The sequence below is a fragment of the Camelina sativa genome, chromosome 16 (genome assembly GCF_030686135.1).
Source record: "Camelina sativa cultivar CO46 ecotype springtype chromosome 16, ASM3068613v1".
NCBI lineage: Eukaryota > Viridiplantae > Streptophyta > Magnoliopsida > Brassicales > Brassicaceae > Camelina > Camelina sativa.
In genome coordinates, this window is record NC_141895.1 from 3,023,112 (window position 1) to 3,038,155 (window position 15,044).

Sequence of the window (15,044 nt, forward strand, 5' to 3'; positions counted from 1 at the left end):
CTATACAAAGAGAGGCAAGAGCTCACAATCCATCATCACAACTTACAGAAGCAAAGGATCAGAGAGATTTCGGTTAAGAGGTTTTTTGAGTGGTTTTGGTTTTGACTTTGATCGAAAGAAACTTTAAATTCCCATTAGGCGTACCGAACCAATTTAGAACATTGTAATTTTTTTCTTTTTATTTTCATCTATTATTGTAGCAAAATTAATTACACTGTCAAGAAAGTTACTCTGTTTTCCTTTTGTTAGGTTGAATAATTAAGGAAGAATTATAAAAAGGAAATTACATTAACGCGTTAAGAGTCAGAATAAATTATATAAACAGAGTTTTGGTTCTATAAATATAACACAACACACACTACACCTCCACAATCTCATCTAATCTTTTATGACTCATCATCCATCTTTCACTCTGTCTCTGAGTTTTTTTTTTGGGTCTGATTTCACTCCGACAATGGATACTGAATCAATCAGACTCGAGGTTAATCTAGCCGCTACGTCTCAAGATCCGTCGTTAGGGTTATTAAGTACGGTAAAAATCACTGTAAAGAGAGGGTACTTGGAGGAGTTTATCATAGAGAAGAACGATGATCATCATAGCATCAAGAGTGTCGGATCTTACCGGAATTCTCCACCAGGTCCAGACTCAAAATTCATTCTGAAACTCCGAACCTTCGAGCCTAAGGACCTCTATCGAACTCTCCATAGCCAACTCCACGATGGTCTCTTGTCCGAATGCATAGCTAATGAGATTGTAGTCCAAGCCCTACGACAAAGAAGCAAAAGTTCTAACTCGCCACAACAACCTTTATTCATGACAGGTACTGTCAAACTGACAGAGAAGGTGTACAACGTTGTGCCTTGTTACTCTGCTCCGTCGGCAACAAATTTGGAGAGTACTTGTGCCATCTGTTTGGAAGATCTGGATCTGTCTAGAACCGAGGATTACTGCCAGATGCCTCACTGCTTGCATTGTTATCATAACGATTGTTTCAATAAGTGGAGAGATCTACATAATCAGCAAGGTTGCTCATGCCCTCTCTGTCGCAAACTAGTTGATTAACGACCAGTCTAATTAGGGTTTCAATGTATTATTTTGTGGTCTTAATGATTTTTGCTAATTTCTGTTTTTTTTTATGTAACGATATTGATAATGTTTTTGTTTGCAACATGTAATGCAGTTTGATTAAACAAAATTAAGCTTTTGAGACTAGTTCTAAAAAAGGAAAGGCGATCTAGGGTTTCTAGGGGTTTTTGACTTTCTCTTCACGTATGCTGCCGGCGGCGGCTGATTCTGGTTCACGGGGGACCGACTCAGGCTCGGACGCTCGGCGTGACCAAGCTCCGATGGTTCTTGAGAAGCAGGTCTTGGTTGAAGATGGTGCTTTGGTGGAGAAGGTGCTTGAGAAGGTTGCGATGCAGGGTAAAAATTTTACTACCGGTGCAAAGGAGTCTGTAGGGGCTCCGGTGACTAAGAAATCATGGGTTAAGGTTGCTAAGAATCATGTGTTTACAAAACAGAAGTTTGTGGTGGAGGAAGTCGATGGGCACGGGCAAGTGGTTGTGCCGCGTGAGGTTTTTGCGGGTGCGAAGCCGTTATGGGAGGATTTTTTGATAGGTAAATTCATTGGTTCTAAAGCTCCACATGTTGGGAAAGTCCACATGATTGTGAATAAGATTTAGCGATTAGGAGATAAAACAACGATGATTGATGTCATTCAAGTGAATGATACAACCTTGAAATTTCGAGTGAGAAGTGAAACTATGCGACGGAGAATTCTTAACAGAGCCATGTGGAACATTATAGCTTTGCCTATGATTGTTTACAAGTGGTCTCCATATGCAGAGGAAACTCAGCCGGCAATGAAGTCCATTCAGCTTAGGGTTACACTGAAGGAGGTCCCGCTCTCTCTCTTTACAGATAAGGGGTTGGAGTTTCTGGCTAGTGCAGTTGGTAATTTATAAGCGTATATATATATATATATATATATATATATATATATATACACATATATATGTAAAAATATAGATGTTAAAGAATAGACTCCATATGAAAATTGAAAAGCGTAGTTTTCCAAATCGAACTACAGTCCCCTTTCATAAATTATATAATACGATATTTTGACTCTCTCTCGTTCTCAAAAAGCTTCAATTTGTCATCATTCTCTTTTTGATCGCAATGGGAAGAACAACAAGGAAAAGGCTGCGCCCATTAATCATCCTCGTCATCACGTATTCATGGGAATGTGGACACTAATGGTAATAAAAATTCAAGTTTTTTGCGACAAAGATTCAAATTATCATTTAGGCAACTTGGGTATAGGAATAATTAAGTATAAGAAGATACTTCTTGACTCTCTAATCATAGTTTGATGGAATTAGGGTTTTATTTTTAAAAAATCAGTAATTTTTTGTTTTTGTTTAATGCAGATCATAGTGGGGATTTATTTGATTTCTGATATAATAATGGCGATAATGATGATATTGATGTCTTTCAAGGTAAGAAAGATTTGTTTGTATGGTTTGTTTGTAGGGCTTTGATCTTGTAATATCGGCTTGTCAAATTTCGCACAAAAAGTTCACATAGATAAAGAGGTTGTTATCGGAGATGTGATTTCTAAATCTATATAGAATTGTAAATAATGTAAATCAAAACATATGGATTTCGAAATAACATGTTTTATCCTTGGATTGGATTTGAATTCTTCTATTTTACACTTACAAATCCATTCAAATTCATTTAAAACATAATATTGAATTTGAAATTCAAAAACAAATCATTAAATGAATAACATAGGATTTTAATAAGAATTTGTAAATCATATAACCGAGAACACATAATTTTGATAAGTATTTTAAAATCAATGATTGAATAAAATATGATTTTTGTTTGGATTTCCAAATTCATTAAAATCATAGAACCAATAACCTCACCAAAGATTATACTTGTTTTGTAAAGGAATCACACACAATATAAAAGACAAGCAAAACAAAGCCTAATCATTAAAAGTGAGAAATTCTCTTTTTATTTTTCAAAAATCTATATATATTTTTGCAATAGATGAGAATGAAGCTTATATAGGCTAAGTTTACAAATCATTAACATAAATACCAAATAAATCAAATTAATTACATCAATCAATTTATAATTAATTTTGAGTGATTTGATCAGTCATTATTGATGGAGATTGGTTATTTGTATCTAGACAACTTGGGCATGAATCTTTGAGAGTCTGTTATATCCATATTTGATGACCACATCACCCCACAACATACATTTCTCTACGCAAAGCACGAAAACATTACATTAAGCATTATGGCTAATTGTAGGTACAAATAAGAACAATGGTCTAAAATAAAACTAGCTCACGCTAAAATTTATTGGGGAAAAACTAGGAATGACAACTGGGGTATATGGGTAATTCTAGTGGTACAACTCATGTTGTTAAAGGTTAAACCTTATCCCAAAAACATCAGGTACAAGTCGTGTTGAAACACGATCAAGAATCAAATCTCTCATGAATAGAAGAGACATTCAGAAAAAGATCTGTTCATAATCTGATTTTTCGGCTAGACTCTAGGTCATCGAGCGTCCGACTAGCGTCTGAGTTTTGTCACTAAAAAAAAAACTAATTTTTGATTATTTTTGTTATTACAATTCAGATTTTCGAGCAAATAGGATCCTTGAGCTTGTCCATGGTGACTTGTGTGGCCCCATAACACCGAGTACAGCCGCACGCAAGAGATATATCTTTGTGCTCATCGATGACCATTCCAGGTATATGTGGACAATCCTTCTCAGAGAAAAGAGTGAAGCATTTGAGAAATTTTAGAAACTTCAAGCACTTAGTGGAACATGAGTCAGGTGCTACCGTCAAAGTCTTCCGAACAGATAGAGGAGGAGAGTTTGTGTCACAAGAATTCAATTCATTTTGCGAATCTGGTGGTATACTACGACATCTCACTGCTCCATATTCTCCACAACAAAACGGTGTGGTCGAGAGACGCAACAGGACATTGATGGATGAAAAGAAGCATCCTAAAGCATATGCATGTACCTAACTACTTGTGGGGAGAAGCAGTTCGCCATTCTACCTATCTTTTGAACAGAATTGCTACAAGAGCACTCAAGGATACAACTCCGTATGACGCTTTCAGGGCTAAGAAACCCAAGATTGATCATCTAAGAATTTTTGGGATGCAAAGATTGACAGGCCATTATTAAAGAATGAAAGATCAAAGATGCTTGTTCATCTGGGTACGGAACCGGGAACCAAAGCTTACCGACTTTTTGATCCTCAATCTCGAAAGATCATCGTAAGTCGTGATGTGATTTTTGATGAAACAAAAGGGTGGAATTGGAGGAAGGATAGTAGAGAACAGAGTAGTGACGGAAATTTCAGCATCACTCTTGGTGAGTTCGGTAATCATGGTATTGAAGAAGCAAGGGAGAATTTTGAGAAACAGAGTTATGGGGATGGAAACGAGAGTCACGATGAGGGTGAAAGTGCAGATTCAGATAGGAGTGTTGAGCCTATAAACAATGGAGAAGACGCAAGAGTTAGAGAACCTGAGACTGAAGAAGAACACCAGTCACCACCAGTACTGAGGAAATCACAGAGGCAGAGCAACAAACCCAAGTACCTTCAGGATTATGTTCTACTAGCTGAAGAAGAAGGAGAGATATTACTGCTATTTTTAAACAATGAGCCAAGGAATTTCTATGAAGCTAAGGAGATAAGGGAATGGATGTTGGCGTGTGAAGATGAGATTAGCTCCATTGAGAAGTTGAATACTTGGAATTTAGTAGACTTGTCGGTTGGGGCAAAAACGATTGGACTTAAGTGGGTCTTCAAACTCAAAAGGTACTCAGATGGAAGTATAAATAAATACAAGGCTCGGCTTGTTGCAAAAGGGTATGTACAACAATATGGTGTAGACTTTGAGGAAGTGTTTGCTCCAGTAGCTAGAATAGAAACCATACAACTACTTATCAACCTTGCAGCGTCTCATGGCTGGGAAATTCATCATCTGGATGTTAAAAGAGCGTTTCTCCATGGAGAACTAAGCGAAACAGTGTATGTAACGCAACCGGAGGGTTTTGAGAAGAAAGGAAGTGAGAACAAGGTTTATAAATTAAACAAAGCTTTGTATGGTCTGCAACAAGCCCCTAGAGCATGGAATAACAAGTTGAATCACATTCTTACAGAACTGAAGTTCATCAAGTGATCTAACGAGCCATCTGTGTATCGAAAGGAGGAACAAGGAGGTCTTCTTGTCATTGCAGTCGATGACTTATTTGTCACCGGAAATGATCCATATCGCATTAACATGTTTAAAGAGGAGATGGCCACAAAGTTTGAGATGAGTGATTTCGGGAAGCTTACATATTATCTTGGAATCGAAGTAGATCAGCATAGCAAAGGCATAACACTAAACCAGCGACGGTATGCACTCAATATCTTGGAGGAAGCAGGACTAAGGGACTGTAATCCGGTTTATTCACCCATGGAAGAAGGTCTCCAACTATCAAAAGCCAAAGGAGATAGAGAGATTGATGCTACTAATTTTAGAAAGAATGTTGGCTGTCTTCGATACTTGCTTCATACAAGACCAGATATGTCCTATTGTGTGAGTGTTCTAAGTAGGTACATGCATAGTCCCAGAGCTCCACATGGTGATGCTATGAGACAGTGTTTGAAATACTTGAAACACACTACTACCTTGGGTATAACCTTCACGCGGTGTGACAAAATACCAAGTCTTGTAGGATATAGTAATTCAAGTCACAATGTTGATCCAGATGATGGTAGAAGCACGGCGGGACACATATTCTATCTTGGAGAAAGTCCAATTACTTGGTGCATACAAAAAAAGGATATTGTGGTGATGTCTTCATGCGAGGCTGAGTTTATGGCAGCCACTGAAGCAGCAAAGCAAGCAATCTGGATTCAAGATTTTCTTGGTAAGATTACAGGTGCTCCAACTGAAAAGGTGACAATTCTATTGGATAATAAGTCGGCTATTGCACTCACAAAGAATCCGGTGTTTCACGGTCGAAGTAAACACAATCACATGCGATATCACTTCATAAGAGAATGCATAGAGAACGGACAGTTGGGAGTTGAGGATGTACCAGGGAATGAACAAAATGCTGATATACTTACTAAAGCACTTGGAAGGAATAAGTTCAAGGAAATGAGAGAGTTCATAGGAGTTTAAGATTTAGCAAAATATTTCAAGTTTAAAGGGGAGAATGTTGGAGTGAGCTTGGAGATCAAGCTAACCAAGAAATAAAAATTAGAGATTATATTTAGGAACTATCTAAATATAATAGGAAGTTAAAGAAGAGGAAGTTTTCCTATTAAGAATAGGAAATATACTTAGGAGTTTTATATATAAGGAGATGCTAGGTTATAGCATAACTTATGGATTGAGAGATTGAGTTTGAGAGAAAGAGAGAAACCAAAGTTTTGAGTTATTTTCTTTAGTATTAATAAAGAGAGTTATTCTTTATAATTTGTGTTCTTATACATCTTTCATATTTAAAAAGTAAAATGTATCCAATTTAGCTAATAAAGATTATTGAACCATCTACGTGACAAGCCCAATACAAGTCCAATTAGCTTAATGAAGTGATTAACAAGCCCATATATATATATACTGGTCGTGGTGAGTTCACCGGCTAGTCAATCACTCCGCCGTCTACAAATGCTTCCCATCACCTCCCGCCGCGATAGGACACTCCGAGGCCCAATACCTAAAACCCCTAACGGCCTAACCCCACCGTCACAACAGACATCACCGCCGTCTCGGCCTTGCTCGTGATCGGTGCAAGTACACCCTTCGTCACCGTCCATCGCCCACGCTTCAACTCTTTCGTCCCCGACGCTCAAATGCTGTTCCACGTCCTCGGAATCTGCGACTAACTATGACCACGCTCGTGCCTTCTGGATCTACGTCTTCTCCGGCACCGGATTCACACGTGTCAACGCCTCAGCCGCCGAGGCTCCTTTCACAGTTTCACCTCGATCGAGAACCTCCTCGGTTTCAAGAACCAACTCGGTGACTCTCAAACCATTTGGTTCTATTTCGCATCGAACGTTATGCAAAACTACTCCAGATACTTCAACGAGTCTGTTCCGTTGAGCTCGATTCTTCACACGGGACACGGTTCCGTCGCCGTGAGAGGTGTTCCTTCAGTCAGCGAAGCTAATCGGAACTTTCTTTACCCAACCGACGACGAGATCGAACCGTTCCCTACATCGAGATTTCATCCTCGCCGTCCATTACCAGATGCAATGTCTGTGATTTTCAAACACTGCGAGTATTACGGGATTGAAGAAGTAGCTGAACAGACTGGTATCGTGACTGACGTTAACCTCATGTGGCCTGTCGGAAACGGTGAACAGAATGAGTGGACTCGGATTAACTCGGATGTTACTCATCGAGGTGAGATTTGGTACTCGTATACGTGTCATCGGTCTACGAAACCAGTTGGTCTTAAAATTCAGTTTAGTCAAGTGATAGCTTCATGTTATCATCATGATGATGAGGATACTGATGATGAATGAGATCTCGTATTAAAAAACCTAATTGTTTGTTTGTCTTATCTCGTTCGTTCGGACAACTTAGTTCTGTTTTAGTTCCTCCCAAAGAAAACTTATACACTAATGTTTGTCTTTATATATATTTTTCTTTCATCAGCAACACTTAGGTTTTTCGGATAGATGACAGTATGACACAAATAATGTATTCGTTTAACTTTTGAATGAAGTGTGTTTTTGACCCAAAAGGAAACGATAATATCACTTTCAAAAACAAAGATTCGGTAGTTTGCAACAGAGAAAGAAGAAAGATGAGCACATGATTACAAATGGCATGGTTTTGGACTTTCTTCCGAATATATATATAGTGAACATTTCTGTTTATATAAATATATAAATGTCTATATAATTATTTATCTAGCTAAATGATTACACTGACTCGAGAACATATAGATATATCGATTACATTATTAGCTTACAAAGAATCACAAGAAAAGGAATCTATTCTTCTTCTTCTTCTTCCAATTATTATTGTTATTTTTTATATCTATATATAATTCAGGAGAAAAAGAAAAGAAAACAAAAACCAGAAGAATATATATGATGATTCCTCTGGTTAACTTATAATCTCTCCTCTCCTTTTGTTATTCAATCAACTATGTAGAGAAAAACAAGGGACTGACCGATTGATCAAATAATCTTCACGTTTTTCATTTTACCTACTGGTGCAAGAGAATGACATTGGAATGTGCTTCAAGTTTGAAACGTCGAACAACTCCATGAACCTTTGATCCGATACTCTAGCTTTAGCCGCTGCAAATCGCTGATACTCGTCAAATATCGATGTCAAGCACCATTTCTGGAGTTTCCTCATGCATCCAACAAGACACCCGGTTCTATGCTGCAATGATCATAGCCATGTCTTGTGTCAAACAAAGAAATGAAACTCATCGACTAAGACGATTTTACCCTTTTTAATATTCACAAATTTTTACGTACCTTGCCTCGTTTGCAATGAATCAAAAGTGGATGGTTCTTCTCATCTACGGATTATAAAAGAAGAAGAAGACAAGATTAGAAGATTTATACACATAAGCTAGACATAAGTTTCTTCTAGGGCTTCTATGATTTATACCAAGAAGGACTTTAAGTGCTTCACGGATTTTATGATCTAGGATATCTACAAATGGCTCCTGCAAAAATGAGGATCACACTGTTAGTTCCTTGGCAAGTCATTAGTAACTCACAAACCAGTAAAAAAAAGAATCCAAATTATGATGTGACATACTGACATGTTCAATGTGTCGACTATATTCATTCTTAGAGACCGAAATTGATAAAAAGAACTATACAGTAAAAGAGCTGTGGAGTATATTTTATCATCCTATTATTGAAAGTTAGGCACAGCAAAAAAATATACACAATATCAAAGAGGGCCATGAAAAGCACCCAATAATGAAAAGGAAAATGACTTCCTATGAAGACTAGAGAGTTGTCACACCCAACATATAGAATCTCAGCCAATAAGCAGATCTTAAACTAGAGAGACACAACAAACAAAATATGAGTGTGGAATATTCATTACACTTCTCGTCAAATCATTCTAAGAAGAAGATAAAAGCCACTTTACCATGTTTAGTCTAAAGAGAAAAAAAGTTGAAAAAACTATCATATATTCATATATATGAACATAATTGACAACACAAGGGTGAATTTGCGGGAAAGAGAACGATCAATACCACAACAGCAAATCAGCACAATTATATTACTTTCAGTCTTCTCTTTCCGAGTATAATAAAGCAATATAGATAAAATAAAACTAGCCGCCCCATCACAAGTTGTACAAACTCTCTTGTTCAACTAAAGTAACATGTTCTTTTTCAAAGAAAAGATAAACTATGTGGCATGCATGTTTGGTTGGCTTCTCTTATGGCTGCATTTGAAATATCAAAAGTTATGGATTATACATTTGGCGTTAAAGGTAACTAGTTCACCGCTCTACGCTCAAGTTTGGTTATTACCTCCCTTAGCTTATATATACCAACAATTTCCTTAAACGAAAAGTCATTCCATCCAAACATGAGCCACTAAAACATACTAAAGCAATAACATATGTATGTAGTTAGGTATTAACAACAGTAACTAGTAACTGCCATATAAATTAACAATCTATCACTTTCACACTTATTTCCAGCTTGATGTAGGTACTATACCTACCAGTTGATATGTGGATACTTTTACCATTAACACATTGACGACAAGTCACTATCCACAAAGTTTAATTTCACCACCAAAACCCAAAAAAAGCTGAGGTACATTTTCTACTTCAACTACAACTTGTACAACCACAAAGAAACACTTTTTACTTTTCCTATTTAATTTAAGATTACATAAGATACCATTCATGCATTAAAGTGCACACACAACTAATATGAACCAAGAAAACAGTATCAATAGAAACACAAAGGAAAGTAAAACTTTCGAGTAGTGGATCTCTGACAATATACTTGTTGTATATGCAAGGCAGCTAAGTATTTATTTCTTTGACGCAGCCCATTATATTATCTAAATTTTTATATACAGAACCAAGTGGTATTAGTTGATGAAGGGCAAGCAAACAAACAGTGGGGCCATGGAGTCAATGGTAACGGACAGAGCCAAGAAAAGCATCCTTCAATAAAGCATTAAAGAATGGTGTACGCTTTTTCTTGGGCGGTCTCATGTATAAAAATATGGATTAGAATAACCTCTTGAATGGTTAAGTCCAAGACAAAAAGAAAATCCCATACATGAAATGCCATTCTTCTTGTCTAAATCATAACACACCTAAGCAAATTACTACTCCTAAGGAAACATGAAACTTAGAGAGACATGCATGCTTAAAGAACAATTAGGCAACATTATACTAAGCAATTCAATGCGTGACTAGAAGTCGAAATAGTATTCAGAATAATACCGAAGTTTTCGAATTTCCATTTGTATAGGAACCCTCTTTGTGATGCTTAGAACCCCAAATATGCAACCAAACCTCGTTCTCTAATCCGGGCAGACACTGCAAATTCAAGATATCCAAATAGATAAGAAACTTCCAATTTTGAGACTCCCCTTTATGAATTCATGTTTTGAAGCCTCAAAGTTAAGAGAATTACAGAACAAGACAGTGATGAAGCAATTAGAAATGGACATTTATGAACAGAGAGAGTGCATATGAAATAAAAAAGACACACACCTTGGACTTGGAGCCGTCAATGCCAAACTGGAAAAGACTAATTCCATTGGATTTGAGGAACTGCATGTTGTTCTCCGGATACGGCTCTGGACACAAAGATCTTCGCACATTTCCCACATAACACAAACAAACACACAATAACCTAAAATCAACAATTACAACGTTTTCAATATAAGAGTCAATTTGATCAAAGTTCTTGGGAGCTTACATGATTGAGCGAAGGCCAAGACTCTTGATGAAGGGGAAGTTCGCTGTGTCCGGGAAACCAGACCGGAAGATACCGTTATCGACCATCGCAAAGTTCAACGGTGGAATCAGGTCGCCGGAAACCTCACGCAATGGTGCAGTAGCAGTAGCACCAGCAGCTGGCGGCGGAGATAAGTTGCTCCGGTCAATCATAGCTACCTCGATCTTGTGGAAACCCTCACCTCTGTCTTCCTCCTCCTCTTCCATAGTCATAAACTTGGTCTTGTTCATCGTCTTCTCAATCAGTTTCATCCTCGAGCGAAGAAATAATCTAAACTAGCTAGTTCGATTGGGAGGTTTCTTGGAGTGTTGAATCTGAAGACCTTATCCTGTTTTAGTTTCTTGTAAGGTTATGGAGAAGTAATGGAGATGGTCGTTATGAATCGACGACCTTGCTTTATATAGACACGCCATTGTAGAGAGAGAAACTTTTATGTTGTCGCTCTTGGACTTTTAGAGAAATGGATAGAGAAAAAAAAAATAAAGAGAAAGAAAAGAACATTTGGAGGAGATGAACGAGACTTGCGTTTTCAATCAATTATTTTTTCTAAAATATTTAATGCACCAATTAAATTCTTATTTTTTTGGAATAAGATAGTGAAAGTGAAAATACGACTTTATTAAGTTGAAGGAAAGCCATAGTGGTGGATCGACGTATGAGGATACGTATAAAAATACAAAAATAGAGATAAGCTAATTCGAAAAACCACAAATCTTTTTCAACCCAAAAAAATATTCACAAATAACAAACTAGTATAAGTTTTTTTTTCTTCTTCTTTCATTGCAATCTACTTTGGATATTACACCATATCGGGTTATATGAGTATGATTCGAGTAGATTAAAACATTTAATTATCGTGGTTTGTAATTAAATTAAATGTATGTTAGATTGTAAGAAATAAATAAAAATACACCAAATAAGAATTAATGTTTTTTTCATAGTTGTATCCCATCAGTCAAACATTTTTTTAGATATTCTGTGTCAATAACATGCAATATACATATTTGTTACCAAAACTGTAATACAATAACGAAACTATAATACAAAATACTACGCAAAAATATTTTGTTTACAATGATAAATTTTGTAAGATTTAAATAGGTGCTTTAAATTATTAATGTGGTTGTTATACATTTTCATGTTAAATATATAGGAAAGTATACCACTTTCTCAAAATATATTTCCATTTTCAAAATTATATTGTAGATTATGATGATATTATGTTTATAACTTTTTGAGTAGATGATATTAAGTCTGCGCATGCGTATCTAGATAAGTTCTATTAGAACATCTCTATCGAAGATTAATTTATAAAAAGAAAATGAACCGGCTATAATGCCATGTGTTAAGTAACGTTTTTTCATAGAATCTCAATTGAGAACCGTTTTTCAATCTCTGTTACTTTATTATTATTATTTATATTAGTGAAAAGTGAAATCTCTTGTAAGAGATTATGGACGAAGATAAGTCTGGAAGCATTTCCAACACATTTTTTCTATTTTTTTTCTTCGAAATTGAGTAATTTTATTTTGGAAAATGAGTTTTTTTCCAACCTTATTCTATTTTGGAATTCAAAATGAAGATCTCCAAATTTTAGTGCAAAATATAAATGGAGATTTCCAAATTTAGAGAAAAAATGAATAATTTATTTTGAAAATAAAAATAGAGATGGATTGAAGTAAATTTGACTCCAAACTCCATTTTGAAGATGAATAGGAACATGAGTTGGAGATAGTTTTATAAGACCAAATCATATTTGTATTTTCAAATTATTTTTTAAAAAGTGTAATCAGGATCATTCTAATCCCAATCGAGTTAAAACCTTAAGATCGACTTGGACTAATCAGAGCCGTTGTGTTTCAAAAACTGTTTTAGTAAATCTCTACTTTTCTTTTAGAAAAAAAAAGAATTAAATGAGTTGAAACAATTACATTCATGCTACTGATATAACAGAAACAAATTTTACATGTCAATTTTACAAGTAAAGATACATGTATATAATTACTCCCTTTACACATAAAAGTTCCACCAGCCTTTTTATCCAATTGCATATAAGATTGCAATTCAATTATGTTAGTTTCAACTTTTGAATCGATTGCTTCTACTAGTTGTGAGCTTTTCTTACCAGCGCTCTTTACAAACGTTCAAACTTCACATAACTTATTTATATTGCAAACGCTCTTTGCTTTTCTTAAGTTATGCACAGATGTTAGAGGTGTCACTACTGAAAACTTTAAATAAATGTTAGTATGATTTTATATTTTTATAATTAGTGTGAACTGTGAACAACCAACATGTAGTTATTTTTGCTTTCTGTTCACTAATTATTTTTGTTTATTATGTTATAAATGGTAGAAGATAACCTAACTTTGTGTAATCTAGTAGTTTGTATCAGTGTTATTATATTGTCATAATTAACAATTTATATTTGGTAATCAGAGAAATTATAAGCAATGTGTATATTGTATAAAGCTGTGTATATTGTATAAAGCAGCAAGACATATATATATATATATATATATATATATATATATATATTTAATTATACAAAAAGTGTATAATATTATAATATTGTATTTTGAATCTCCTAAACTCCGAATCAATAAAAATACGCTGCAAAATGTTCAAAGTTGTTTATTGAATAGGTTTTAGTTTTGGGTCTGTATATATCCGTTAAGACAGCTTCTAATTAATCTATTTGAGTCACTTTGTTAACCACGTTACGTTAATGTCTCTACAATCTTCACAATAATAATACTAAATGGAAATAAAGCCAAACATCCATATATAATAACTACAATCTTCTATTTTAGTTCAAATAACGAAAATAAATATTCTTTTGTTCTTTACCATTTGAAATTCTATCTCCAATTCAACAATTGTAATTCAACAAATAACTACAATTCAACAATTGTATTTTAACATTTTTGTAGAGTAAATGAAGTTAATTTTTGTTTCCTTTCGAATTTAAAGAATTAAAAATTGTATAATCTTTATGATGATTGTATATTCTAGATTGGTTCTTTCAGCTGTATTATATTACTTGTTACAGAAAATATTGGACATTTGGAGAAACACTAGTTCCTCCTTGGTTCCTTTCGTTTTGGTTTGGGTTTTTGCTCAAGAGCTCTTTAACAAAGAAATAAGTAGAAAAGAAGAATAAAAAAACTAATGGGGAAATTGAAAAGGCACATTCTGTGGAATATGCTTCAGATTTGGGAAAGAGTTTTTGGGTCGCGAGCTGAGCTGGGCTCCATCTTCCGTAAAGAGCTTTCCGTGTCGTTAAGAATGTACTCCAAAACCCTAATTTTTTGTCATAATTATTTTTCTGTCAATTTTAAAGTTACGTTTTAATAATTTTTTTTTGAAAAGTAACGTGTTTAACATTAGTTTAGCTGCTGTTTAGCTAAGCTTTAACCTTACAATTAATTATTTCGACCTTTGTAATACTAATATTTAGAGTTTAGAGTTTGTAATAATATTTCGACCATTTTTTCAATGTGAACCTCACATTTTGTTGCATGTCGTTGTTGGTTAGTTATTTTAAAATTTACCAAATTGCAATAACAAAAAAATGGTAACTAAAAAAGTGATATGCATTATGCGAATTACGAACCCGCAGCCCGCAGGGTGACACAATTATAACAATATATCAGGATAAACCATTAGACCACCTCATGATCTTAGATTCTTAGATAACCATTTATTAACTTGTCTTTAAGGAAAAATATGTTCAACTTTGCAAATCACTCTGAAATAGTACGGGCATAATGGTAAAACAGTTAACATTATTAGTACGTGGGATTCCGTAAATTTGTGTGACTAATAGAAACTATAACAAATTAAATTGTAGAACAATTTTAGTATTTTACCGTTCCTCGCTAATTTGGAGATGACTAATATGAACATCAGAATTCTGTATGGAATATTTTGAAAACCTAACATACCACTTCACATAATTGATACCATCATTAAATTTATATTTCCTTGTCCTTTCGAAAAAACGTAATTCTTGGACCTC

At 35.0% G+C, this 15,044-nt stretch overlaps 3 protein-coding genes across 3 annotated transcripts; 2 read left to right on the forward strand and 1 right to left on the reverse strand.

Annotated features, from left to right (window-relative positions):
• The first annotated feature begins 454 nt into the window (after positions 1–454).
• On the forward strand, positions 455–1,063 carry LOC147925069 (uncharacterized). The gene has a single exon (XM_087492473.1). It carries the CDS (start codon positions 455–457, stop codon positions 1,061–1,063), a length of 609 nt encoding a protein of 202 aa, XP_087348599.1.
• Positions 1,064–6,964: 5,901 nt separating this feature from the next.
• LOC147925070 (uncharacterized) lies at positions 6,965–7,676 on the forward strand. The gene has a single exon (XM_087490220.1). The coding sequence runs from the start codon at positions 7,107–7,109 to the stop codon at positions 7,572–7,574; it is 468 nt and encodes a 155-aa protein (XP_087346346.1). The 5' UTR covers positions 6,965–7,106; the 3' UTR covers positions 7,575–7,676.
• Positions 7,677–7,910: 234 nt separating this feature from the next.
• LOC104749570 (inositol diphosphatase DSP2-like) lies at positions 7,911–11,522 on the reverse strand. Its single transcript, XM_010471223.3, has 6 exons — positions 10,985–11,522; positions 10,777–10,876; positions 10,504–10,599; positions 8,683–8,740; positions 8,547–8,590; positions 7,911–8,448 (listed from the first exon to the last, which is right to left on the reverse strand). The coding sequence occupies exons 1-6, from the start codon at positions 11,272–11,274 to the stop codon at positions 8,263–8,265; spliced, it is 774 nt and encodes a 257-aa protein (XP_010469525.1). The 5' UTR covers positions 11,275–11,522; the 3' UTR covers positions 7,911–8,262.
• Between the last annotated feature and the right edge of the window lie 3,522 nt (positions 11,523–15,044).

Coding starts and splice junctions, on each gene's coding strand:
- LOC147925069 (XM_087492473.1), top strand. CDS start 455: ATGGATACTGAATCAATCAGACTCGAGGTTAATCTAGCCGCTACGTCT.
- LOC147925070 (XM_087490220.1), top strand. CDS start 7,107: ATGCAAAACTACTCCAGATACTTCAACGAGTCTGTTCCGTTGAGCTCG.
- LOC104749570 (XM_010471223.3), bottom strand. CDS start 11,274: ATGAAACTGATTGAGAAGACGATGAACAAGACCAAGTTTATGACTATG. Junction 10,877..10,984: donor CTTGGCCTTCGCTCAATCAT/GTAAGCTCCCAA, acceptor AAATGTGCGAAG/ATCTTTGTGTCCAGAGCCGT. Junction 10,600..10,776: donor TTGACGGCTCCAAGTCCAAG/GTGTGTGTCTTT, acceptor TTGAATTTGCAG/TGTCTGCCCGGATTAGAGAA.